This window comes from Chelonia mydas, chromosome 1 (genome assembly GCF_015237465.2).
Source record: "Chelonia mydas isolate rCheMyd1 chromosome 1, rCheMyd1.pri.v2, whole genome shotgun sequence".
NCBI lineage: Eukaryota > Metazoa > Chordata > Testudines > Cheloniidae > Chelonia > Chelonia mydas.
In genome coordinates, this window is record NC_057849.1 from 153,536,779 (window position 1) to 153,562,286 (window position 25,508).

Consider the following 25,508-nt stretch of genomic DNA (forward strand, 5'->3'; position numbering starts at 1 on the left):
GTGCATACAGCTGAGCATACGCTAGTCTTCATAGGTTCAAGGCCTAAATCCTTTATAGTTGACTGCCCACATTCAAAATCACATAAACTGGGCTAAACAGGAGGAAATATTAGGCCTAATGTTGGGCTTACCAGACTCATTCTGTTCAGCTTTCAGTATCACTCTCATTACCATGCTATATGAGCACTTCACAAAACATTACTGGACAACTTAAGCAGGACAAATATGTTTATTTTGATAGCTCTGTCTTAGCTCAATTGAGGAATGGATGACTGCATCACCCCCTACGCAGGGAGTGGTTGGTGCAGAAGCTGGCTTTATGCTTGATGAAAGTACTCCAGGCACTTCCACAGAGAAATCTGGTTTCATTGTGTTGCCTGTGCTGTATAGTTGCACAAAAATACTACACTTATAAATGTAAATGTTTTTGACATGGGTAATACAAAAGCATAGCTCTCCCTCCACAGATGTAATCCTTTGTATTACCTTTTCCAAACTTTCAAAACTAGCATCCAAGAACTGCCGGCACACAAATTTAGGGGCAAGATCAAGACTACCTTAATAACAATGTGGCTTATATACAATTGTGGCTTATAATCCTTACACACACACACTTAGATACTATTGAGATAACCGAGGTGGCCTTACAGTGCTAAGATCCATTTCCAGTAGCTGCTGTGCAGACCCATGGTAAACAGTTCCTGTCCTGAAGAGCACACAGTCTAGAGACAAGACACACAAGAAACCGTAAGCAATGGGGCAGCAATTATGGGGTAATGTCAGCCTATGTAACCATATGCTGATACCGCTACCATGTAGAACTTTGTTCTCAATCATGTAAGATTTCATGATTTTAACAGTCCCTATCCACCTGTAATCCTTTTAGGTCTCCTAACATTTGCTCTTTCCTCATTTATTTGGTTTCTCCCTTCTACGCAGCCTATTCTCAACACCAGGGGAGAGGCCCCTAAAACCAGCATTTGATTTGAGAAAATAAGGGTTTTTTTAAAAAAGGAGAAACAATCCAGAGTGCCACGACTGGTATGTGTCCCCAGCTCTTTCGCTCCTTTAATACTTTTTATCTTTTTTGACATCTTGCAACACATGCAAGACATGGAGACACCAAAATAAACAAATAAAAAGAGGCAATAAAAGCAGCAACGGTGAAAAGATTTTTTGATGCTAAACAATGATAAACAATCATGTAGGAAGAAAGTAAAACACTACCACCGTGGCCAGTGAAGTGACTAGAAATGACTTATGTACTGGATAATAGTGGAAGGAAGAAGTAATTCGCAAGAATAAGCATGGAAAAACAGTTTTACACTGGTATATTTATTTACTTGGATCACCAGAGTATACAATAATATTTATTTTATACAGTTGAGTCATACAAACTGATTTTGTGTATATCTAAACATTTCTGATGCACATTTTCTTGGTAACAGTTTTCAGTAACTTTTTGCCAAGTGTTGAGAGAAAGAGAGAGGAAAGCAAACCCACCAAAATAGAATTTAATAGAAGATCACTTGTGATTAAAACCAGTCGTAATCTGTGAGATATTCTTCACTAATAGAGATCTTTTAATATATTGCATGGGAGACGTGCATGTTTTTTCCATACCCAGAATATCAAAAAAGTAATTCACTGGTGCTCATGTTAACTCACATTTAAAGCAACTGGGAGATCCAAACCTGCAAAATCTGACATCCTAATGAACCCTGGTTGTACTGTTTAAAAAACAAACAAACAAAAAAAACAAAACAAAAAACAGCTGTCATGTTAAAAAGAAAAAAAGAAAAGAGAAACAAACATTCAGATATTTATTGTTCTTCTGATTTGGTTACATAGTGGTATAAGTTGCATTCAACAGGCTGGAAATTTCTGGACATAAATCTTTACTGCAATACCTTGATCATTAACCAATTAAATTCCTTGCAGATGCTGTACTGCACAGAATCTTTGCTCACATATTTGTTCACACTATGGTGAAACATTTATCTCAAATATATTTTTCCTTTTTTTGGGTAATATTCAGCTTAAAGTTTGGATAATTTTAGAATTTAGCAAATTATTATTATTGTTTTATTAAATGCAACTGGGATAACATTTTAAAATGAGTTGAGGTCAATATGCAACCCTCCAAATATTTAATGAAAAATGACACACACAAAAATGACTAAAAAAAGAGTTTAATCCAGGGGCACAGAAATATTGTGACAGCAAAGGCTTCAGAGAGTGATTTGCAATGCCTAAAATGCCTGTATATTTATACAAATTTTATCAAAAATAAACACAAACAATATGTTTACTTGTGCTTTTATCTTTTTTGACAGATGAACACAAGTATCTTATTTGAATTTGGATACAAATCTAACTGATCACCTTTGTCCTTGCTCCCTCAGTTACGGGAAGAGGGAGGCCACAAGCCATGTTTTAGAGACTCTATGGACTACACTTTAGCTATCCTAAATCGAACCAGATTCTGTACCTTTGCAGATTACTCCAAGCCTATATCACAACATATACAAAATAAGCCACTATGAGGGCCACTTAATCTCAGTGAATACCACTGGTGCAAGTGATTGCTTCTGTAGGTCCCCAAAAAACAAAAAGGAATAGGAAAATTAAGGGAAAATACGTTGTCCTTATGATTCCGTGGTTGCCTCTTCCATAAGATAATCACTGTTAGAGTCCTCCAACTCCTCTTCACTCACTGATGTTTCTGCAGGACGTTTCATGCCCCGTTGTTGTGAAATGGCCAAAGCATATTTAATATTATAGCGATTCCACTCACAGCTGTAAAAACAAGTCACCAGAATACAAAAACGTTAAAAGCTAGGTTCTGCTTCATCTAAGTACATCACACAAATTTTCCCTCTCAACATTCAATAGCCTTAAGCTTTTGTACAAGATTATGGTTTAAGTTTTAAAAATATTTAAAGGACAGCAATACGTACAGTTTAGAAACATCTTCAAAGTGACGTTGGATGCTCTTCTGAAGGAACTGAATCATGGGCAGCAGCTTCCCTGACCTATAAAGGAGAAAGCAAGCAACTAACTGTGTAGCCTGTATTTATACATGGATTTCTAGAATCCTTTTTCAACATTATTCTTCAAATAAAAAAAACGGTTATATTGTTAGCTCATTTTTACATATCAATGTTCTAAATCTAAAATATCACTGAATAAAAGCAAGTGACCTTGTAACTTTGTGCTGTGTCCACCAATAAACCTGTGTACAATTTTAGCTCAGTACAACATATGTATGCAATTTATTACTCATGTTGCTTCAGCTGAGTTAGTCAAATGCTTCTCCCTCCCCAGCACCAATGTAGAAATCAGCCCCAGAAACCGTTCCATTCTGAGGTCAAATGGCAACTTTTCAGAGTTGATTCTGTTTGCTATAATGAAGAAGTTGACTCAAAGTATAAATTCCAGGAAAGCAAGGCAGGAAGTTGGACTTTACAAACTATCCACTGCTACTTTGTAACAAAACAAAAGAAAGAATCAATCTTCCTTGCCATTTCAGATTCATTAAATGATGGCATGATGTGTGAATAACTACTCATTCTTCACCCCACATCAGCAAGGAAAGGAAAACATTATCGCTTCTTCCTCTGGTCTACGGTGACTCCCAAATAGTAGTTGGGAAGAGCTGTCAGATTTTTAATTTGCCCAGTGTCCTCATTCCAATTGCCCAAAAACTCTAAAAGAACACTGAGCTGAAACACTCATATCTTGTCTAATTGCCTTAAAGGAACTAGGCAGGAACGCAGAATACAGAAATCATTACACTGCTTTCCAAAAAACTAGGGCTGTCAAGTGATTAAAAAAATTAATCCCCATTAAGCACGAGATTAAAAAAATGTAACTCGATTAGTCATAGTTTTAATCGCACAATTAAACAATAATAGAATACCATTTTTAAAAATATTTTTGTAGGTTCTCTGCATTTTCAAATATAGGCTAGGGCAGGGGTTCTCAAACTGGGGGTTGGGACCCCTCAGGGGGTCATGAGGTTATTACATGGGGGGTCATGAGCTGTCAGCCTCCACCCCAAACCCCGCTTTGCCTCCAGCATTTATAATGGTGTTAAATATATTAAAAAGTGTTTTTAATTTATTGGGGGGGGGGGGGGGGGGGGGGGGAGGTCGCACTCAGAGGCTTGCTATGTGAAAGGGGTCACCAGTACAAAAGTTTGAGAACCACTGGGCTAGGGGCTAAGGGCTTCAGTCTTCAGCCCCTCTTGGGGTGCGGGGTTCCAGCCCGGCTTGGGGCTTCAGCCCCCCCCCCCCCCCCCCCCCCCCGATGCCTCCCTCCCCACCCAGAGGTATGCGATTAATGTGTTAATTTTGTTTTCAGTTAATCACAGGTGTTAACTGTGATTGACAGTCTACTAAAAACATAAGCAAAGTCTACAAAGTCAGCATAATTAGGTATGAAGCACTGCCCAATTGGATGTCAATTACATGAAATGTAAATAATTGTCTAAGAACATTGTTCCCACAAGTCTTCTTACAGCTCTTTATAGCTTTATGCATTTAGCACCTAAAGCTAAAAGTTCAAACAAAGTTCTACCTACAATCTAGGAGAGCCTTCTCTGCAACTTTACTGTAGGATTCATGTTGTGTCTCCCAAATACTCACATTTCAACATATATTGGTCATTGGGAAGTCATAATAATCAAGTAACAGGTTTCAGAGTAACAGCCGTGTTAGTCTGTATTCGCAAAAAGAAAAGGAGGACTTGTGGCATCTTAGAGACTAACCAATTTATTTGAGCATAAGCTTTCGTGAGCTACAGCTCACTTCATCGGATGCATACTGTGGAAAATACAGAAGATGTTTTTATACACACAAACCATGAAAAAATGGGTGTTTATCACTACAAAAGGTTTTCTCTACCCCCCCCCCCCCCCCCCCCCCCCCCCCGCTGGTAATAGCTTATCTAAAGTGATCACTCTCCTTACAATGTGTATGATAATCAAGGTGGGCCATTTCCAGCACAAATCCAGGGTTTACCAAGAAAATGAAAAGGAAATGGGGGGGGGGGGGGGGAGAGAATAATAAACAAGGGGAAATAGGTTACTTTTTATAGGTTTCAGAGTAACAGCCGTGTTAGTCTGTATTCGTAAAAAGAAAAGGAGTACTTGTGGCACCTTAGAGACTAACCAGTTTATTTGAGCATGAGCTTTCGTGAGCTACAGCTCACTTCATCGGATGCATAGCATATCGTGGAAACTGCAGAAGACATTATATACACACATCCGATGAAGTGAGCTGTAGCTCACGAAAGCTCATGCTCAAATAAACTGGTTAGTCTCTAAGGTGCCACAAGTACTCCTTTTCTTTTTACTTTTTATAATGACTCAACCATTCCCAGTCTCTATTCAAGCCTAAGTTAATTGTATCCAATTTGCAAATTAATTCCAATTCAGCAGTCTCTCGTTGGAGTCTGTTTTCGAAGTTGACTATCCTTCAACAAAAAAACTTTGAATAAATTGGTTAGTCTCTAAGGTGCCACAAGTACACCTTTTCTTTTTGCGAATACAGACTAACACGGCTGTTACTCTGAAACCTGCCATTGTAAGGAGAGTGATCACTTTAGATAAGTTATTACCCGCAGGAGAGTAGGGTGGGGGGAGAGAAAACCTTTTGTAGTGATAAACACCCATTTTTTCATGGTTTGTTTGTATAAAAACATCTTCTGTATTTTCCACAGTATGAATCCGATGAAGTGAGCTGTAGCTCACGAAAGCTTATGCTCAAATAAATTGGTTAGTCTCTAAGGTGCCACAAGTACTCCTTTTCTTTTTCAAATAAATTGGTTAGTCTCTAAGGTGCCACAAGTACTCCTTTTCTTTTTTTAAAAATCAAGTAACTTTAATTGGGCTGTATGTTTCAATACAGAATCTCAAAGATAGTTGCTGGAAGCCTCTTAACTGTCTCTCAAATATTTTAAACTTTAGCCTAAAATGTCAAATTTTCTGTGTTTTGATTTTCAAGTCCACTCACCTTGTTTTTAACTTCTGTCCATGTAGCATCAGCAACCGCTGAGCCCAAGTAAGATAGAATTCTAAGTGACAAGATGTCTCAAAGGCAGAGGCTAGAAACTCCAGCACCTTTTCCACATACAGCTCTGGGAGCGATGAGCAGACAACGTCAACTGTTTTTTAAAAACAAAAACAAACAAACAAAAAAAACCCATCAAGCTTTCAACTGGAATTATGGGGTGTGACGAAAGGGAAGGAAAATTGAGGAGACGCCCTTTCAGAGACTACCCCAGTTCTATTATTCTGCATCACTGGACAGGAGGTAATCTGCCATATTGTGATCAACACTTGCCAGTCCTTCAGAAAGTAAGTTACTCCCCTCTGAATCTTCCAACCTCCACAGCACTTAAAAGCAAGATCCTCCTATCTACCACTAAAACAGGGTCTGCCATGACATTTATTTCCTATTAAAACTTCAACTACCTTCACTCCACCCTTTCCCTCTCTCTGCACATCCAGGCTCTGGCAAAATCTTGCTGCTTCTTACTTTATAGTAACTGCCATAGCAGATCAGACCAGTGCTCCACCTCATTGAGTGTTCCTGTTCCCAACATTGGCCAGTATAGGATGCTTCAGAGGAAGGTACTAGAATAACCTTCCCACAAAAGAAGTTTCTTCGTAACCTCTGTCTGTTAGTAGATTACAATGCCCTGAAGCATGAGGATTTATAACTAAGGCTATGCTTCTGTCATGGAGGTTGCGGCTTCCATGATTTTAAGAGATATCAAAGTTCTTTGGCTTCAGCCCCGGGTGGCAGGCCTCGGGCTTCGTTACTGGATTACTGTGTGTGTACATTTCCATGATTCATTATTTCCTGCATCCTGTCCATGACTTTAATAAAAAGACCCATGCCAAAATTGTAGCCTTATTTATAACCCTTCCAAATAAAAGTCCAATCTAATGTAACTCTGAATTTTCTCATCATTCTTATAAATGTCTAATCCCCTTTTTGAATTCCCCACAAGCCCCTGGACTCTGATACGTCACTGCAGTGAGTTCCATGGCTTAAGTATAACAATTCTAAAATCCTACCATTCCTCTCAGTCCCTATTGCAAAACCCTGATTCACAGCATGGTTCTCCCCCACCTAGATTGGATTCTCTCCAGCCTTCCCGACTCTCCCCTCTATCCAACATAAAACAGATACAATAGCCTTCCTCTTCTACGACAACCACATTCCTCCCCTACTACCTCCTTCCCTGAATTCCTTTTCTATCTTATAAAAAGAAAAGGAGTACTTGTGGCACCTTAGAGACTAACCAATTTATTTGAGCGTAAGCTTTCGTGAGCTACAGCTCAATTCATCGGATGCATCTATCTTATGTATCTATCTTATGTATCTTATGCATCTTTCTACCTGAAATTCCAACTCCTTATCCTCAGCCCTAAGGCTTTGCCTCCTGCCTACTTTTCTGATCAACACCCACCCCACCCTGCTCACCCGTGTCACTTCCTCCCATTCTTGCCTTTCTGCCTTTTTCTATGCTGCTCCTCACACCTGGAACAGTATTACTTTCTGGATGTGACAAGCATCCACTCTCCTACACCAACGCAAAAAATCTGCATCATTTGACCACTGACTTCTGTACTCTGCAGTCTTCTTCCTTCCTTGCCACACCTCATTCTCTACATAAAAATATCAGCACATAAGATATATTTACTTTATGACATTTTTATTTGAACACGTTCAGTCTCCTATGTTTATGAAGTTACATTTTAAGCTTTTTGGTTCAGGAAAATTATGCCCCCAAATAAGTGATGATTACTTAGCAGTATGTATGCACTGTAATGTATAGTAGTGAAATGTGCCTTTTTTATTATATACAATAAGAACAATGACTTCTATAGCCATTTCTATTCAAATATCTTAAAGTACTTTGTGATCCAGGAATTAAGCCACAAATGAGCCCTGTGAGGTGAACATTATCCCCATTTTACAGATATAAACCTGAGGAACAGAGAGGACTTACTTGTGGAAGGTCAAAAAGGAGAGTGGCAGAGAGCAAATAAAATAGAAACCAGATTTCTTGACTTTCAGTCTTACCTTCAGCTGCAAGACTCTCTCCCCCTTCCTCTTTAGACACATCAGTACTGAGGTAGAAATGACTAGTATCTCGAATTAACACAGCCTTCCATAAACATGCAGTAGGCTTGCTGTATTGTAAAATGTTTGGTAATAAAAGGAAGTTTAAGGGCTACACTCTGCCCTCAGACTTCAGCTCAAAGGGGGTTACACAACTGGATTTCAAATTAGGTTAATTACACTTTATGGAAGCCCTGCTTACCTTCATTACACGGTACAGTCTCTATGACCTCCTGAATTAATTTCTTCTCATTCAGCCGGAAGGCCATGACAATGGCCATGGTGTACTCCTTCTGACTCAGCACTTTGCGCACACTGCTAGGTGTGATGTCAATGTCCAACTCAAATGGATCAAAGATTAGTCCGGAGTCTAGTGAGTAGATGAGAAGGCCTTCTGTGGTGGTCGCTGCCCAGCTTCGCCCTAAAAGAGAAGTGGCAGTTGATAGTTAAACACAACGCACTTGTTTTTTTCTGGGGAGCGGTGATGAACATGAAGACTGTTTCCCATGCTTGCTTAAAGTGATTTGGGAAAAGGTGGGGTCTCAATACTATAGATGGTTTTATTGATCAAACACCGTCTGTGAAAGGTGCCAGCTTCACAGCACGATGAACTTAAATCTTCTGGTTATCCAGAACACAGGAACAACGAAGGCAACAATAAGCCCAATACACAGCACTGTAATGCGTTCTGGAGGGATCACCACTACGAACAAGAAATCAGCCCCTCTTCAGAGAATGCCAATAAGGGGACCAATAAGTGACAATATTAATAACAGTGGTTTCTGCGAGGTGTTTTCTGTGCCTGGACTGAGGCCACCAACTCATTTCACATAAGCCCCTGGAGAGTCACTGAATGACAATGTCTTTATGTCACCCTAAATCTGGGGTGAATTTGAACTAATGACTCAGAAATTAGAGGCTCACATCTACCAGTTCTCACCCACTGCTCAGTCCTTCTGCAGTGTGTGTGTGTGTGTGTGTCGGGGGGGGGGGGGAGGAGGGGACTCAACATTACTGATAAACTACATTTACAGTTAACACCCACCAGTAGGAGAGAAACGGAGGCATGTCACTCTTATCTCTGGTTTAAAGTGCCGAGAACTCATGTCACCTGAAACAAGAAATGAGAAGCAAGTCATCAACACATCCAACTAAATATTCACACTGGATCTGAACCCTCACCCTCGAGTTACTGCTGGCGAATCAGCAGAAACACATCTGACAAAGGAACACTGAACCATTGTGTGACAGATTCAGGATTGGTGGTATGGCGAGCATGATAGATATTGGTAAGGTGATAGATACCAACAGATCACTTAAAAAAAATCCTGAGGTATCAGATTTCGTTTCAGCTCATAGGTTACTTTGCTATTTTCCTTATCATCCTGTTATTCTGATCTCAAACATGAGCAATACCAATGTGCCATGTTCCTACTTTGGACATGATGTTCATCACACACTCAAATGTAATCAGTCATCTTGTATTACAATAGCCTCCATAGGCCTCAGATGAGAACGGGGCCCTGTTGTGCTCCACAGACGGAGACAGTCCCTGCCCCGAAGAGCTTCCAGTCACAAGACAGAAAGTGTAAGAGGAGAAACAGATGGAGGAAAATGACTTGCCCGAAGTCATAAAGCAGGTCACTGGCTGAGCCAGGAACTGAACTCCAGTCTGAGTGCCAGCATTGTGCTCTACTCACTAGGCCACAGTGCGTCTGTTTCCTATAACCTCTATGAGAAAGTATTCAACAACAGGTCATTGCACAATGTTTTCAAACTAGCTTTAACAATTTTGGCAGGGCGGTGGATATGTCTAATAGCACCACCCCTTGTCCATCCCACACTGACCCAGGGTTGAAGGTTTTTTTATCCCATGGAGCCAAGGGCAAAAAGCAGTGTTACTAACAGTGGGATTAAGAAATGAATTTACCTCTCTTTACACCTGGAAGAGCAATGGCAACACCATCCTCATCCCCAACCCCATCATCAATCAGCGCCATGCTGCCAAATTCAGTCATTTTCCTACGATCCAAGTACTCCTGAAAAATATTCATATTCCATTTGTAAAATTGCTTCTCCTCTCCAACATAACATGTTTCCTTATATCTGAAGAATACACATATAGCAGAGGTCCCCAAACTGTGGGGCGTTCCCCGCTAGGGAGGGAGCAGAGGAACACTCGGGGGGCACGGCTAGGCCCCAGAGCAGGGGGCCAACATGGGTAAGGAGGGGGGCATGATGTAAAAAGTTTGGGGTCTTCTGATGTATAGAGAGAGTTCTGAACAGGATTAACTGAGTAATTCACAAACATTTAATGGGTTAGCCCAGTCGCCTAATGGTTATTGTTTTGTACTTTCATCCAAGAGTCTCCTTCGACTCCTGGAAGAAACTGAAGCTTGCAATACTGTGGGGTCCATGCTCAACCATTGATGAGGGAGGGAGTGCCCCTCAGTTTACCTTACAACAACCTCTACTTGATTTAGGAGTGTTCATAAATGGGTTTCAAAGAAAGTCCAGGTCAGACCTCCTCAGAGAGTGGCCATGACAATTCAAGGTGAGGAGAATGAGAAGTTGAGATCTAAGAGCTCCTAGCAAGATGGGAAGAGTGATGGAAGATATTGCAATACTGCAGTTACTTTTAAATTAACTGAAAACTTTTGCATTTGGCAATACTGTCAGATTACATTCATAAGTCGAAGTTTTGTGCCAGGCCCTCCCTCCCATGCTGCATCCATTCTTTGGCACAAATATGTTGTTCGCAAAGAAAATTATTCAGTACAAGATTGTCAGTAATTTTAAAATCTCTCACTCTTGAAATGCAATGTAATTGCAAGTTGACTTTACTATCATTATTGTCAAGAAATTTGCACTTTCAAGACCCAAGCCCTTTGGCTCTTTTTGAGTTTCTTGTAGTCCAGTAGTTACGCAATTTTACTCGCTCTTTTGGTGGTTTCACCTGTGACTGTCTCCTACTCAGTACCAACAAAATGAACTCCCACTTAAGTAATAAAATATTCCTAATGCAAACCTCATTTATCAGACACTATACCAAAAACAAACAGTCTTAAAAAAAATAAACAAAATCTGAGATAGTCACTTACTTCCATTGCATCTAAGGAAAGATTACATGAGATTTCAAATTTCTTCATAAGAATCTGTTCCTTCACATGATAAATACAGACAAACTTTGATAATCCTCCTGCCAGAATAGACTGGCCATCAGCTGAATAACACAGAGTAGTGAAAGATCTGAAAAAATATATAATGCATAATTTCACCCCTACTTCTGAGCTTTGAGCAAACATCAATACAATGAACCAAAATTGCTATTGAATAAAAGAAAACCTTTTCTAGTTTAATCTTCCACAGTCATTAATGTTTAATGTACAGAATAGTTTTGACATGATTGAGTACTTCTCAAATTCTTTATTGTGAATTATCACAGTGTAGATTTCAACAGATTTGTTGGCGTACTTCCCTGCCTCACAGGGTGTTGTGAGGATTATTTAATGTTTGTACTACTCCACTTGTAATACAGCCATGTCACGTCAACAGCAAAACAATTCTCGTGGGCTTTTGCATCAAGCACACTTTTCTTTCCTCTCAGACATGCAATTTTGCAATCCCTCTGGGCTTCAACCTCCCTTAGAGGGAAGACAAACCAGCCTCTGCTTAACACCCATCAGTACCATACACTCCTGCAACTAGGCTTTACGGGATGGATGTGCATCAACATAAGTGAGCAGTAAGCCACGTATGAGACAAATATCCACTACAAAAGGTTTACTTTCTTCCCAAAGGTCTTCATACCTGTCTTATCTGCAATTAAAATGATTCAGAAGAGCCAGAAAAAAATTACTATTAAATGATGAGCTCTATTTCGAAGACAGCAGCTGACTGGTGTTCACAACTAAAAGTTATATAATTTTCAAAGAGTTATTGCCTCAATTTTTTGGGGTGAGGGGATAAAAGGAAAGATTTCTTAACAAAGGCATTCCATACCAGGTGTGCTCATTGTTTGAGAGATTTTTTTAAAGTTGATTGTTAATAATGCATTGATAAAAATTTATACTGCCTGGATAATAAAACCAGCAGGATATCTCAGATTACATCTTCTGAAATGAATCACCTACATACCAGCTACTCACAAAACTGTAACTGTGTATGCCTTTTACTGTCACTGATAAATGATGCACAGCATGACATGAAAGACTGAATATGATATAAATGAATCAAGTTTAGGAGAAAGAACAGATGCTCAGGATTTGATGTATGAGTGACTCTGAGCTGTAATGAAGGTACCAAAAAAAAAAAAGGTCTAGAATGAGTGGACAGCACACTTGAGTCAGAAGATATTCAAGTTATTTAAACAATCTCAGAATCAAGATATTCACATGTCAGCTAAATTCTGAAACCCTCACAAAAAGGGTTGCATTTCTTGTCATTGCTACATGAACATTTTACATACTTTGACTTAGCAGCTTGTTTGGCTGTTATTTTGTCCAACTCTTTTCTTCCCATCTGAAGGTCGTGTCTTCCTTCAATTGATCCAGTCTGCACTGCATTTTCATGATCCCAGAAAGTTATCTGTCCATCCAGGGTAGCAACCGCAAGCTCATTGCCATCAGGGCGGAAAGCAACAACAAGAACTGCAGAGAATTTGGTCGATGAATAAAAATGTACTTCAGTCTTAACACATACTTTTTCTGGACTCTACTAAGCAAGATGGAGAATAAGAGGGTACACATTCCCATTTTTATAACAAAACACAATGTTAAGATGACGAAAACCCAGACAGCTAGCACCAAAGGCTTTTTGAGCTATTGACGGTTTCCAAATACTATGAAACAGCAGCAATGAAAACTACAGGCTGAAACTGGCAAATAAAATGCTTACTCCTGAAGGAATTCTGCACCAAAAAAATTTAAAATTCTGTTCACAGTATTTTAAAATGCTGAAAATTGTATTTGTCAATAAATAAGTGTGGAGGCTCCAGCAAGGCAGTGAGGAGCACAGACCACTGGCTGCACAAAGGTGGGAAATCACCTTGCAGGACCCGCCCCCCCCCCCGGGACATGCACTCAGCAGTGAGGCTGCACCTGACCCAGCGCAAGGGCCAGACCCGCCCCAGAGGTCTGTGTCCGGTGGGGGAGGGGTTGGGCTGCAGGGTGATCTTCCACTTTGTGCAGCCAGTGGCCGTGCTTCCTACTGCCACACTGGAGTCTCCACATTTATTTATTGACAAATAAAATTTGCAGAATTTTAAAATATTGTGAGCAGAATTTTTAGGTGCAGAATTCCCTCAGGAGTAGCAGGTGAAGCAACTCACCAGGGTTAGCAGCCCCGCATCAGACACACCAGGTGTGGGCAGGCAGGCTCAACCCAGGCTTCAATGCAATGGATCAAAGTATGGAGGGGCTTAGTGTGGGGGAGATCAAGGTGGGGCAATCTGGGTGCGGGGGATCTGGATGCACAGGGCTCATTGGGGGGTTCCGGGTGCAGGGGCAATGGGACTCTGCAGGTAGGTCCAGGTGAAATTAGTTGGGGCTCAGTGTGGGTCCGGGCGCTAGAGGAAAGGGAGTTTCGGTATAGCTGGTTGAGGTTCAGTGGGGTGGGGATCCAGGTGCAGGGGGGATGGGGCTCATCGGGGTGGGGGTTCGAGCGCATGGAGAAGTCTGGGTGCAGGGTGGTGGGGCTCAACTGGGGGTGGTCTGGATGCAGGGGTGGGGCTCGGCAGAGGGGTCTGGGTATGTGGGGGGGAGAGGTTCCAGATGCACGCGGGTTGGGCAGATCGGGGAGCAGCTCCCCATACAGTGACTCCTTCCCCCCACAGCTGAGGAGAGGTGGGGGCAGGAAGCGGGGGGGAGGGTGTGCAGAGCCAGAGGTTTCTGGGGGTGTCTGACCCAGCCGCTCCGTGCAAGGGAAGTGCACTCCTCATCCACCCCAGCCCAGTAAAGACTAGCAGCTGAGCCCAGCTCAGGGTAGGAGCCATGGGCTGGGTGCCAGGGCTCAGCAGGGGGCTCTGGGTGTGGAGGGTGAGGCTCAGCGTGTGTGGGGGGGGGGGGCGGGGCGGGGGGTCTGAGCATGGGAGCATCCGGATACACAGGGATTGGCGGATGGGGGATGGACTGACCTGGCACCCGGTGGGGTGTCCCCAGCCTCCACCCCGGCAGTTACCTCTCCGCTGGCTGCTTCAGGTGCCCAAAACAACGCACCCATGCTGCCAGGGAGGGGTGCATGATCGATCTTGCATCTTCCCTTTGCTTCCCCATCAGAAAGTCATTTTTCTGCGGGGAAGCAAAGAAATCTGCACGGGACATGAATTCTGCATGCGCATAGTGGCACAGAATTACTCCAGGAATAAATGTTGACCGACTGACCTCATCAACTACAGATATTCTCAAAATATTTTTGATGGAACAATACCTAAGTTCATACATAACTGCCTCTATGTGACAGGTTAGACAGAATGAAATGAAATTTACCATCTGAGTTCAGTGTTAGTGTCTCCTTGGTTCTCCAGCTATCAAACATATCCCAGAGTCTGACCGTTTTATCCCAAGAGGCACTAGCTAAGATACTCTTCATTGGGTTAAAACACAGACTACTGATGGGACCTTCATGGCCTGACAAGACCTAATGGAGTAAGAAAAAAATAATATGGAATAATTAAATGAAACTGAGTTCAACATATAAACATGTGGCAAAAACCGTGATTATGTCTACTAGCTGTGGACACCCTTACTACATATATTTAGGAGTATATTATTTTTTCAACGCAAGGGACGTTATGCATGTACATTCCTGTGAACAGAGATGGGAAAGGACTTCCTTTGGATCTTAAAGAACAGAAAATAGAAACTAGGTAACAGAATTCCGTAATACTCGCGATTTTGTTTCCTCTGGTGAAAGACGATCAACTTAGAATTCAGAAATATAATGGATTTCTTTTTTAAATGTATAACTAACTAGCCAGAGGAATTGATAAGTAGATCATCTCTCTGGAGATTAAGGCTGGCCTGCTTCTGAAACCATTTCACCATTTGCTGTTTTCCGAATCAAAGTCCCTGTTGCAATTCTGATTGAAAGGTAAGCAATAAAAATATAAAAAATACTCTACAAGCACATCTGTGGTTTCACATTTACATTCATTCCAATTAGGAAAGGAAATTCATTTCACTTTCTTTTTTTAAACCCCCAGCTGCAGAAACAGGTGTCTGAAAAAGAGGCAATACTGGAATACAGGACTTCCATTCACTTCTCTCCCAACAAAATTCATCTGCTATCATTACTGACCTGCGTTCAACAAGCTACTCCACAGTCAGTCAACTGGGTTTTTTCACCTAGTTTGCTTTCACATTAGTGTGGATGTTTAAGGCGTGGCCATACCTTTGTCCAGTAAGCAAGTGGAAGGCATGGAGGTGGTGACCATGCCCCTTCACAGTCATGCCTTTCCATAAGTAACACACCTCTGAGAAGAATCCAGAATTTTTAAGCCACAGTGGGGAATTTAACCTCAAACTTTTTCATGAAAACCACAAGCTTCTTCACTTCTATTGCTCCCAGCCTGCTGTGAGCAGAGTATGGTCCACCTCTGCACTGTAGCAAGAATGTCCTCAGGCTGTATTCTAGTCTTGAGATTCTTCCTACAACTTCTACATCATAATGAAGTGGACAACACAGGCTGAGTTCTTGTCCAAAGAGGTGATGGTGGGCATGGAGAGGAGAGAGGTTCTCAACTGCTAGTGTTGTGTTCAGTCTAACCATTCTGCAAGGTACCACACTTTAATGTAGTCAGTCTATCAGCCCTCTTTCTGGCTGTATACATCCTTCCCTCTTTCCCTTCAATAAGAAGTCATTTATGCACTAGCTGTGCTCACTCAGCAGCCAGAAAACTCCAATAGGCTTTTCCTAGGTTGCTCTTACAGTCAGCCACTCAAGAATGCTGAAAACTAACCCTTTCCCCACAGACACAAATGTAGCATGGTCCAGAGATACCAAGTTATAGATTGCCGGGCGGGGAGAGAGAGAAAAGGCTAATGTGGGTTTATACATATAGCTGCATCTCCTCCACAACACATAACCCTCAGACAGGGTTAACTAACCTAAAAGATACTTAACATAACCAGAGTGCTTTCTATGTTAATTGTGAGTGTTCTAGAACAATTTCAGTTCCTTACATCTAACAGTCTGCCACTCTGCATTGACCAGACGAATATGTCAAACGAGTCCTGGGAACCAGCTGAAATAATCTCACCGCTGGAGTCCACCGCTAAGCAAGAGAACTGGGCTGGTCGTGGAGAAGTGAAGGTGCGGAAATTGCGATATCTGTTGTAAACAATATGCAAACATGATTTCAAAATATATATATTTGTATAGGTCTAAACAATTAAAAAGCATTAAGAATATCATAGAATCACAGAATATCAGGGTTGGAAGGGACCTCAGGAGGTCATCTAGTCCAACCCCCTGCTCAAAGCAGGACCAGTCCCCAATTTTTGCCCCAGATCCCTAAATGGCCCCCTCAAGGATTGAACTGACAACCCTGGGTTTAGCAGGCCAATATTCAAACCACTGAGCTATCCGTCCTCCCCAAAATTATGTTACAAAAATTAAAGTATTTCACATTTTAATATTTTATATATTTTTAAAATAGCATTTTAAACCAAGACATGTAAGAATTTAAATCTGGAATATACTTTGCAAAGTTACTACATACAGAAATTAAAATAGACATCCAAAAAAAAGACATTTTTGCTCAACCAGTGGAGTTATGTATGACTTGTTCACTATGAATGAGTTCAAGACTGGCTCAGGGACTCCTGTCCAGCAAAAGCTGGACAATTTGTGAAGAAGCTATTTTTTAATCTCCAAAAAATATTCATGTTCATCTTTGAAGATGCCTGGTTTTTTTTTTTAATATACACACATCTATCCTGTGAATGATGGAGTAGCTCACATGTGTCCCTGTACACATACCTTCTGCTGAATGATAGGCAACAGCTATGTCCATATGTTTTATTAGTTTCCTTTACTGAGTGAACTAGTGGAGATGTTCCTTTAGACACATGTCTTTATCAGTTAACTGATTTTTGAAGCCAGAGATTATGGATTCTCTTACTGAACTGTTAGCCTCTAGGTAACAACTGTGGTGGCCAAATCTCTGCACCTAGATCCAGTCTCAGACAGAGTCTCTTCTGTACAGAAGGGTGCTTTGAGGCACAAGGATAAAGGAACAACAGCCCATAATTGTGTAGTGTTGGCATAGCCTATGGAAATAATAGTTTTCTTTGTATTCAAAGATGCTTGATGATGCAAAAAATACAGACTAATCAAGTTTTAAAAAACCATCTATTCCAGATGCAGAATGAGGATCTAAAACAATTCAATATTACATCTCTCCATCAACCACCAGGCATGCTGGCTAGCTAATTCAGACTCTCTACCCTACTGCTTCACAATATCTGTTTTCACTTATGAGTCAAAATCTGATAAACTCACTTTAAACCTATAAAACAGCACTAAGATTTGAAGAGTGAGAAGGTTTTATGACTGCTGGGGACTGTGGTTGGCAGTATATTGTATTTAGAAACTAGGAATGAAAACACAAGATCCTGATAACCTTCGGACAAAACTGGGTGATGCACTGAGGCTTAAAGAGGATTCACCTGTGAAGATCAAAGGCTCGCACTGTCCCATCCAGGGAAGCACTCAGAATGACATAACCAGTGGAGGTAAAAGTTACAGCAGAGATGCTGCTGGTATGCTCCGTAAAAGTGACAAAGCAAAAGCTGCTACTGGTGTTCCAAACTTTCACCTGCAAAAGAAGTAAGAAAAGCCCTCTAAGAATTCCTGTATCATAAACTCACGCCCCGATGAATCATAGAATATCACGGTTGGAAGGGACCTCAGGAGGTCATCTAGTCCAACTCCCTGCTCAAAGCAGGACAAATCCCCAACTAAATCATCCCAGCCAGGCCTTTGTCAAGCCTGACCTTAAAAACTTCTAAGGAAGGAGATTCCACGACCTCCCTAGGTAACGCATTCCAGTGTTTCACCACCCTCCTAGTGAAAAAGGTTTTTCTAATATCCAACCTAAACCTCCCCCACTGCAACTTGACACCATTACTCCTTGTTCTGTCACCTGCTACCACTGAGAACAGTCTAGATCCATCCTCTTTGGAACCCCCTTTCAGGTAGTTGAAAGCAGCTATCAAATCCCCCCTCATTCTTCTCTTCCGCAGACTAAACAATCCCAGTTCCCTCAGCCTCTCCTCATAAGTCATGTGTTCCAGTCCCCTAATCATTTTTGTTGCCTTCCGCTAGACTCTTTTCAATTTTTCCACATCCTTCTTGTAGAATGCTCCAGCATAGCTTCATTATTTCATTCTGAAAGCCCAGTTCTGCATGCCTTACTCACTCAGACAGCACTCCCAATTCAGCCAGTGGGAGTTCTGTTTGGGAGGGAAGAATGCAGGATCAGGCCTTTTATTTGTAAAATCTCAGTGAAACACATGCAAGGTGAAAATCTGATTAAAGCTGGTTGAGAATTTTCCATTGGAATGATTTTCGGACTGAGAATTCACTTTACACAAAAACTAAATTTTCCACAGATTTCAATTTTGCAAGAAAATTTCAATTTTCTGTTGGAAAACTGTTCCCAGCTCCATGGCTTCCCTGTTCCCCAACAGGGTGAGAGTTACCCTGGAGCTGGGGCTCCTAGGCCAGGGAAGCCCAGCTCTGCAGGCAGCATAAGATACTTTTTGAAAAGATCAAATCGTCGTTTTGACTTTTTCTAAGGAAAATTTCAGAACTCCCATTCTGTGGGAACTTTGATTTTTCATTATGTTTTAGAATTAATTTTCTCATTTTTCAAGTTTTGTAATTTCCCATTTCCAGTCAGTCCTAAATCTGATTGGCAGCAGTGGGGCTATTTTTCTTTCCCAGCCCCAAATTTCAGAGAAAACTGTCTATATTTCAGATATATAAACTGTTAAGTCTCCAGACCATAATTAGAAAAGACAATGGCCCCTTTCAAAATCCAAAGCCTGGCTCTCTCTCTCTCTCTCTCTCTAATCTACAGCTTCAATACAAGTCTCAACCATGAGACACTTTCATTTTTCTTTTAAACAGCAACTATCTGCAGTGGTACATCTGAAAAAATTTTGTTTAGGAATCATATCTTTTTATAAAACTTATTTTGGATTTATTCTGAGACTGGTAAACCCCAACTGTTAGAATGGCTTGGTGGATGTTTCAGAATTTTGGATAACTGAGGGTCGTCTGTACTGATACACCATTAATCCACCATCTCTGCTAGCGTGTTAATGTGGACAGGTATTAGGGACACTACTATCAAGCCCACACTTTGGCCTACTTTTTTCTTTATGCTGCATTGCATCTACAACTGTTCCAAATCAAATTCTTAACTGCTAGAAACTGTAAGTAATGCAAGCACATCCCACAAGAACATCCCTACAATAACAAACCAGAATGTAGAGGCAGTGGGAAAGTAAATTGCTCCTAGCTTCCAAAACACATTTACAGGCACTGTGGCCAAAAACATTATTTTTAAAATTAGGAAAACTGATGTGTTAGTTACAGTAACAGTGCTCTCTATAGTGTATTCAGACTTGTACCACTTGCTATACTTTTGTGAGCCAAGAGTTTTTAATAACTGATTGACTTACTTTCCCATCATCCCCTCCAGTAACTAAGTATTGCCCATCTGGAGAATATGCCAATGAGACCATACTGTTGAAATGGCCCTGCTGCTTCAGCACGTAAGACTCACTTTGCCATTCCCACACCAGCAGCTGACCCAGACCTGTAAACATAATAGAGGAGAGGACAGGTATGTAATTCCGACTCAGTGATGGGGCCCATCATATACAGGCTACATATCATACTTGCATACAACATCCTTCCCATTTATAAAAAAATCATGTGCATACAGATAGCCTGTGTTATGTATGCATCCACCCTAAGAGAATGCACAGTGGTTGATTTCAAGATCAAGGTGACAGACTTTCTGCAAATGTCAGCAGTTGTTACTTTGACTTAGCATTCTTATTGCTTTGCCAAGCCAATACTGCTACTGTCACTGGCAGAAGACAGATGTGTCCTGATGAGCAGCCAAAAAAAGATGGAGGAAAACCATTAAAAAAAAAATCACTAGAAAGAGAAAAAATAAAAACACACACAAGCTTGAAATTGGTCTTCCCTGTGAAATATTTTTTTTTAATCTTGCCTTTTTTAAGTGAATCAAAACTATATCTCAACATTACTGAAACACAGGAGAGCTAATGTCTACCAAAAGCAGCCAAACTAATGTTCTTATTGGTCTGGCCAAGGAGTTACTGCATGGAATATCAAATGGCTTTCACTCAATCCCATGGACTCGAGAAGGGTTCTAAGAGAGAGACAACCATTGAGAGTGGGGAAGAGTTCAGCTTGCATGGCGGTTGGTTATGGACTAGACTTGCAGCTCAGAGTTGGAGGAGGTTAGCTGGTGCATCCATCCAGCCATAACTTATAGCAAAGGAAGACATTTATATCAGTGAAGAGAGATGCACAGAGGAAGAAAGGTAACCCAGAATAAAGGTAAAATATAACCTATACTCAGGCTGGTGCCACAGTATACTCCCTTTAGAAGGATAGTCTTAGAAGTCAGGAACTGGACTAGGAATCAAGAGATTTAGGTTCTATTCCAAGATCTGCCACAGATTTCATGACTTCGGGAAAACCACTTAATCTACGTGTTTCAGTTTTCTCATCTGTGAAATATTATTTCTCTACATCAGAGGGATTTTATAAGGCCAAAATCATTAATCTATGTGACATACTCTGATAGTATGGTGATGGGCCTATAAAACAACAAATAAAACTTTAAAATGTTTTTAAAGGGTCAGGCAGGACAAAGAAGAACTCACACCTGCAGACCTGCAACATATTGCCTTAGAAAGGCAACCCCTGAACTACAAACCTGAACATCCAAAAGCAATCCAGTCACCAGTGCAGTTGATAGAAATAGTCGCAATCCTCTGGTCTGAAATACTAAGTGAAAAATGCCAAGAAATACGTAAATTGAGGATACAGAATAAAGGAACAATGTAATTTGAGAAACTGGGTTTTGATTTCCTCTATTCAAACAAGTCCTTTGATTTTCACATTCCTATGAAATCAGAAATAATGAACACATATCCTCTAATAAATCTAAAGGAAACCAGCAAAAATACACTGCCTAGTCAGCATTGGAATAAGTTAGGCCAGCCCATGGTTTTGGATCAAGGACATATGGAGCCACTTTCACAGTAATGCAAAAGATGCAATGAGAGTTTCACATTTAATTCTATGTTAAACTGAAAATGCATCACATATTTTGATCATGAGAGCCAAAGTTCCCATTAGCACAAGAGGACAAATTCCACTGTAGTCACTGGAGTTGGGTCCACTTATACTAGTGGCAAATTTGATCCTAAGAGTCAAGGAAGCAGTAGCTAAAAGTGTTCTCTGACCCCACTCAATATACAGGACACAGCCAACTATGTCCCAATACATGCCCATCACTGTGCTAATTGAATGGCATCAGAGAGCCATAGGTATTGTAGTCCCAGTAATACAATTCCACAGACTGAGCTAGCAGGAACACACAGTATTTCTTCCGTCACAATATTTGTGCACATCACTCTCATCTCTCAATTCTTTCCCACTTAATGTCTGCACAACATTCTGAAGAAGTAAAATGTTGTACAAGTGTTAAGTATTATTTCAAGATTAGAAGTGTAAATGTATTTCAATACAAAATGACCTACAATTGAATCAATACACTCTTCCTAATCCCATCCAATTTTTTTTTTTAAAACGAGTGTGGATTTGAAGTGATTTGTACAGAAATTTTTATGTGGTTTGTTAAATGTATTTCACCACAGACAAAAACCACTGCCACAGTGCTTAAATGCTGATCAGTTTTACAAATTTCCACCATTTCAATTCAAGAAACTTCAATTTATCAAAGGATAGATAGCCCGGAGCTAGCTGTGGAGCTGTAATTTCTTCAGATACTTTTCAGACTTCTTATGGGATAGAAGGAACAAAAAATATAGTCCAGGGAAAAGAGAGTATACATTTGTATTTTAAAAAAAGCAACTATGAACTCGAGCAAGGAGCTACTTAGCGGTACAAGATTAAAATTTGCCATATTCTAGAAAGATCTACTTTGTTGTAAATGGACACTGTGCGTTCATTCTTTACACATCCCCTTTTTAAGTTTAACACACGATGCTACATAGCAACCATCAAAATATAATAATAATATTCATCTGCTATATCTTTTTTGTCTTAAAAGCACTTTAGAAATGCTATTTATTAATACTCTTGTGGGGTAAGTAATTAAGTAATATTCTCATTTTATACAAACAAACTGACCTAGCTGTTCAGTGACTTGGCCAAAACCATAAAGAGGGTGTGTCAAGGCTTGGATTAGAACTCAGAGGAGTTCCTGGTTCAAATCATGCCCCTCTTTAATAAAGCAATGAAGTGGAATTAAATGGTTTTATTTAATCTGTTAGACATTAATGTTCCTATTCAAATCAGTGTGGCTTCATAATTCCAACTCATGACTGAAATGCCCATTACAACACCCAGTGGAATGCTCAAGACTTTCACACCATGACATTCTTCCTTCAGCATTAGACACAATGACCCACTCTAGGGCTTGTACAATTAAACTAACCTTAAGGAATGGATGAGGTTGAACTCTGGAAGCTCATGTAGGTGAAAAATTCCAGAAGCAAAACCAGTGACTAGAAGGTGCGTTTTCTTGTGATAAGCTGCAGATGTCAGGTTATTAAAATCTCCTTCTTTGTTGAAAAAGTACCTATATGCCAAAGAAAATAAACCAAAAAAGCAATGTGAAGATGACTGACAGGCGTACTTTTGCAATGACAATTCAAGATAAGGCAAGTATGTTGGAGGTGGTACCACAATAAACAAACTAAAACACAGCAGTTCTCCAAGTTGCTTATGATTTACATTTTGCGTTATTCCTCTAGCTGAACCACTCCTCCCACCATGGACACTAATTTACAGCTGTTACACTAACATAATTTAACAGACGTTGCACACGACTATACACAATGAAAGACACTTAAGGTTAACCTCAGAGGAATTAAACTGTGGATTTTCTTTTGGTCACCTAACACCAACATCTGTGGTTTCTATAAATTAAGTGGTTATTATCCCTGTATTCTTTAAGATGATTCTAAATGAGTAACTGAAGCACTGGAATCATAAATACTGCACTCTTGGTACTGAGGTTTATATTTTTGTAGCTGTAGCTCTTACGGTGTTGTATTTGATGGCACTCTCAGGGTCAAATAAATGTATGTTTGAATGTTATCCAACAATTTCATATTCCACTTAAAGTTTCCTTATACTCTAGGACTATGTACTCAATAAATAAAATGTCTCATTTGAAAATGTGGCACTCCTTCAGAAAGGTAACCCAAACTGCTGATGTCATCTTAAAGATACCTATCTTCTACAGAAGCTAATGTCACTGAGCTACAATTCAGTATTTTGATGTCAACCCATCTTTTCTCACAGAAATATAGCTCCACAGTAGCAGAAACTAAGCATCTATCAGTGCTGCTGCAGATGGCGTGCCCTGGACCTCATTACATTTCCTATGTTTTTAACTTTTGATAGTAATCTTTTGTGTCATCAAAAAACAAGAACATTGATTTAATCCTTGGCAGATGGAGGAAAATCTTCTATTTACTCACCAACTGCATAAATCACTATTCACATGCTCAGGGTATGATAGAAATGTGTTTTATTGAAGGCAATTATAATAGGGTTTAATGACAAAGCTGGAAAGCGCTGTCCACTAGCTTCAAGTAAGATAAGGTATATTAATATAAAGTGAGCAGAGCCCATTGCAATGAATCCCCACTATGCCTGTTATATCTATCTATATATATCCCTGTTATCGTTGAAAGATCACCTACTTTGCAGCACGTGAATATTTCACTTTGTCTCTCCTTTCTCGTTCATTTGTAGTGGCTTTTCCATGAATCTCCTCACCCTTGTGCTCTTCAGTAAACTCTTCACCCAGGTCTTTCATTGATTCATTCTTATCTTCAGCTCTGTCCTTGGGAGGCCTGGGCTTCAGACCATCCAGGTCTGTATCACACTGCCACACACACAGAGCCCCGTCCTGGCTAATTGTGTACAGCTGGAGTATAAACACACACACACACACATCTATCATGACCATCATACAGCCCTATGGTTCCATAATCTGCTGAATTAAACAGCATACCAACCCTCCAAAAACTGGATTAGGGAGTCACAATACTTACTCGATAATTAAGGTTGTAACCAGCTTCCACTATAAAGCATTATTTTAGTGCCCCCACACATTTGGCTTAGAAAATTCATTTATCATGAAAATTGTAAGATTTACTCTGAAGACAGAGGAAAACATTTCGACAAAGTCTAAAGACAATTTGGCAAATCATGTTTGAATTACAGGACATTAAATAGCCTAACAGGTATTTTCCATCAGTAATTTCTATGAACACTTCATTGGAATACCAATGCAATAGAAATTCAGTATGGTTATCTACAGATGGAAAAATGCTGGGCCAATTTTAATGTGAATATTCAAATAAGCAGTGGGCTTGCTTACATACATCTAGACTATTCTCTTCAAAGAAGCAGGCTACGATTGCATCTTTATGCCCTCCCAGAGAGTAATAGATCAGGTTAACCCATCGCTCAGCTCCAAACACCCATGTTGACATGTCCTTGCTACCGACTGCAAAACACCTGTAAAGAAAATAAAGGGGAAGTTAGATCAGAGCATGGGTTCACAAATTTTTGCACTGTGTGGACCCCATTTTAACACAGAGGTACAGATATTCAATAGGTGATTTGTACTGGACAGATGTTCACACTACAACTGATAGTCTTAGCAGGGATGCCAAGCATTGAATAGGCAGAGACAGTCAACTACACTCACTCCGTAAGGATCATTCCCTCTCTGGGGAGATGGAGACCCATTTTAAGGGACAGTTGTACCCTACTGCTGCCCAAAATGTGGCTATATTCTATGGATACGTACTCAGGCAGCTTTTTAAAAAAAACAAAACATTAATTGTGAATAAATTTAAGAACATACACTGAGAAATTGAGAAATCAAAGGGAGCCTTCAAAGCCAATGAAAGACTTGAGAATTTGGAGACTGACTACAGTGCACAAACACAAATGAAATTTCTATTGGAGCAAAATTTCAGGATCCAACATATATACTATCCTTAGTAATGAACACCAAATTAACAATAAAGTGGGATTTGCAAGAACATC

General features: G+C 40.4%; 1 protein-coding gene across 1 annotated transcript in view; it reads right to left on the bottom strand.

Moving 5' to 3' along the window:
• Positions 1–1,314: 1,314 nt before the first annotated feature.
• Positions 1,315–25,508, bottom strand: part of PWP2 (PWP2 small subunit processome component) — a 28,197-nt gene continuing 4,003 nt past the window's right edge. Inside the window, exons 6-21 of the mRNA XM_037903006.2 lie at positions 24,836–24,971; positions 24,149–24,375; positions 22,873–23,016; positions 21,124–21,194; positions 19,829–19,965; positions 17,807–17,955; positions 16,319–16,466; positions 14,624–14,774; positions 12,607–12,787; positions 11,240–11,387; positions 10,069–10,177; positions 9,184–9,249; positions 8,341–8,559; positions 6,018–6,168; positions 2,961–3,035; positions 1,315–2,799 (exon numbers count right to left, since the gene is read on the bottom strand). Coding sequence (XP_037758934.1) covers positions 2,649–2,799; positions 2,961–3,035; positions 6,018–6,168; positions 8,341–8,559; positions 9,184–9,249; positions 10,069–10,177; positions 11,240–11,387; positions 12,607–12,787; positions 14,624–14,774; positions 16,319–16,466; positions 17,807–17,955; positions 19,829–19,965; positions 21,124–21,194; positions 22,873–23,016; positions 24,149–24,375; positions 24,836–24,971 — 2,263 coding nt within the window. The 3' untranslated portion in view covers positions 1,315–2,648. The remainder of the gene's footprint in view (positions 2,800–2,960; positions 3,036–6,017; positions 6,169–8,340; positions 8,560–9,183; positions 9,250–10,068; positions 10,178–11,239; positions 11,388–12,606; positions 12,788–14,623; positions 14,775–16,318; positions 16,467–17,806; positions 17,956–19,828; positions 19,966–21,123; positions 21,195–22,872; positions 23,017–24,148; positions 24,376–24,835; positions 24,972–25,508) is intronic.